The sequence below is a fragment of the Arachis ipaensis genome, chromosome B10 (genome assembly GCF_000816755.2).
Source record: "Arachis ipaensis cultivar K30076 chromosome B10, Araip1.1, whole genome shotgun sequence".
NCBI classification, from domain to species: domain Eukaryota; kingdom Viridiplantae; phylum Streptophyta; class Magnoliopsida; order Fabales; family Fabaceae; genus Arachis; species Arachis ipaensis.
In genome coordinates this window covers 78,420,721-78,422,630 of record NC_029794.2, presented here as the reverse complement: position 1 = coordinate 78,422,630, position 1,910 = coordinate 78,420,721, and the positions used below count along the sequence as shown (strand labels likewise).

The following is a 1,910-nucleotide window of genomic DNA, read 5'->3' as shown; positions in this document are numbered from 1 at the left end:
GTATTATTTAAAAATATTATCAAAATATAAAAAAAATATGATTTTAATTTTAACAACACTTATATAATTAGCATAATCTCTATAACATAGTCATACTAAAATTTATGGTTTTGTATATACTTCTTAAAAGAAAGATATATAAAAAAAATGATGTAAATATCATTTATCAAATTCCATGTTTATCTTGGAATAACAGAGTTCCAATGGATATGTAACACTAAATATTGATACTGGAATTTGCAGATGGAGATGGTGGAATGAAGGCTGGTATGTGCCCGAATCGCGCAGAATCGCCGGCGATGAACACGACATCAAGATCGCTAGTACTAGTGAACTTCTTCCGTGACCTTCCGGATGTTACCAAATCCTGCAAGGACAATTCTGCTCCTTTGCTAAACATGATCAACACTTGCTATGAAGCATCCGGGAAACGATGGCCTAATTTTATTGCTGTTGATTTCTACAAGGTATTGCAATTTTATAAGTCACTCAAAATTAGTGGAATGTCTATAGTGAGATGTTTTAGTCTTATATTGATCCTGTTTTGTAATTATTACTTCTATTTCAAAATAATTATCGTTTTTATTGAAAAATTAATGTATCTAGACAAAAGACAAAAGTGATAGTATTTTGAAATGGATAGAGTAATTAATTAACCCATTTTATAATTTCTCACTTAAATCAAATCTCCTTTGATTTTAGACTATCCTAAATAACTTTACCAAATGAAATTAAAAAATGTAATTCTTGAAATCTGAATTGACAACGACAATATAGAGAATATCATCAATGTAATAATTATGCTTTTGAAAAAGAACAGGAGAAAATTGAAGGATTTTTCTTAAAATAGAGAATTCAATTCACATTTTACATAATGAGTCTTATGATTATTTTATCCCTTTGATGAATCTATCATTTTGATTGGGCTATTTCAAACTCCTTACATTAAACCCTTACATGTTATAATAAATTTGAGGTTTATTATTTTGATAAATAAAATAATTAGCTTGTATATATACTTTGATTGATGTTTTCAGAGAAGTGATGGAGGAGGAGCTCCACAAGTAGTAGATGTTGCTAATGGAAATCTAGTATGTGGTTGTGGAAACATAGCCACCTGCAAGGTATAAATATATATGCTAAAGTTATTATTATTATTATTATTAGGAAAATAAAAATATTAAACAATGTGAACAATAGATATATCGGATGTTCATTTCACTAGGTGTACGGATAGTTATTTTAATATTAAGATTTATATAGGTAATTTAGAGGTGTAGTGTGTTTTTATTTAATTGGTAGTTGTTTATGTTGTTCAAGATGGTCATTGTTTACCTAACACTTCCCTTATTATTATTAATTTATTATGTGTAGTACACGGCTGTTATAGTTTAATTTTCATTTCTTCTATTCATTTCCAAAGTTGCATATAAATAATAAATATTGACATTGTATTTTGCAGCCAAACATGACATTTGGAGTGTGCGAGTTACCTGAGGCTGATGTAGCTCCTCCCCGTGCAGCCGTGGGGGTAGAACCACCACCACCACCTCCTCACACGAGCTCTGCCTGTAATAATTGCAAGCCAATTGCTTTGTTGTGGTTGTTTGCCATGACTACTCTTCTTGTTTCCTTCCTTTTCTCATTGTGAACATTAATCCCTCTTTAATAATTCAGAAAAAAAAAATTAAAGTAGTAGAGAAAAGGTAATTTAATTAGGAGAAACCATTTTTAGGAAATAGATGCTTTCAATTGGAAAATCCATCCATGTTAAGTGTCAAATTTTACCATTATATCGAATTATCAATGATGAAAATTTACACCTGACATGGTCATGCAAATTTTACAACTTTAAATGTCTATTCTTCCATTTTCTGGATCATAACTAAATGGGTTTGAAGATATTAGTC

At 29.7% G+C, this 1,910-nt stretch overlaps 1 protein-coding gene across 2 annotated transcripts in view; it reads left to right on the top strand.

Annotated features, from left to right (window-relative positions):
* Positions 1–1,827, top strand: part of LOC107621774 (PI-PLC X domain-containing protein At5g67130-like) — a 7,693-nt gene extending 5,866 nt beyond the window's left edge. For both annotated transcript variants that reach the window (XM_016323778.2, XM_016323777.2), the window contains 3 exons: positions 244–467; positions 1,038–1,124; positions 1,463–1,827. In XM_016323778.2, coding sequence (XP_016179264.1) covers positions 244–467; positions 1,038–1,124; positions 1,463–1,651 — 500 coding nt within the window. In that variant the 3' untranslated portion in view covers positions 1,652–1,827. The remainder of the gene's footprint in view (positions 1–243; positions 468–1,037; positions 1,125–1,462) is intronic.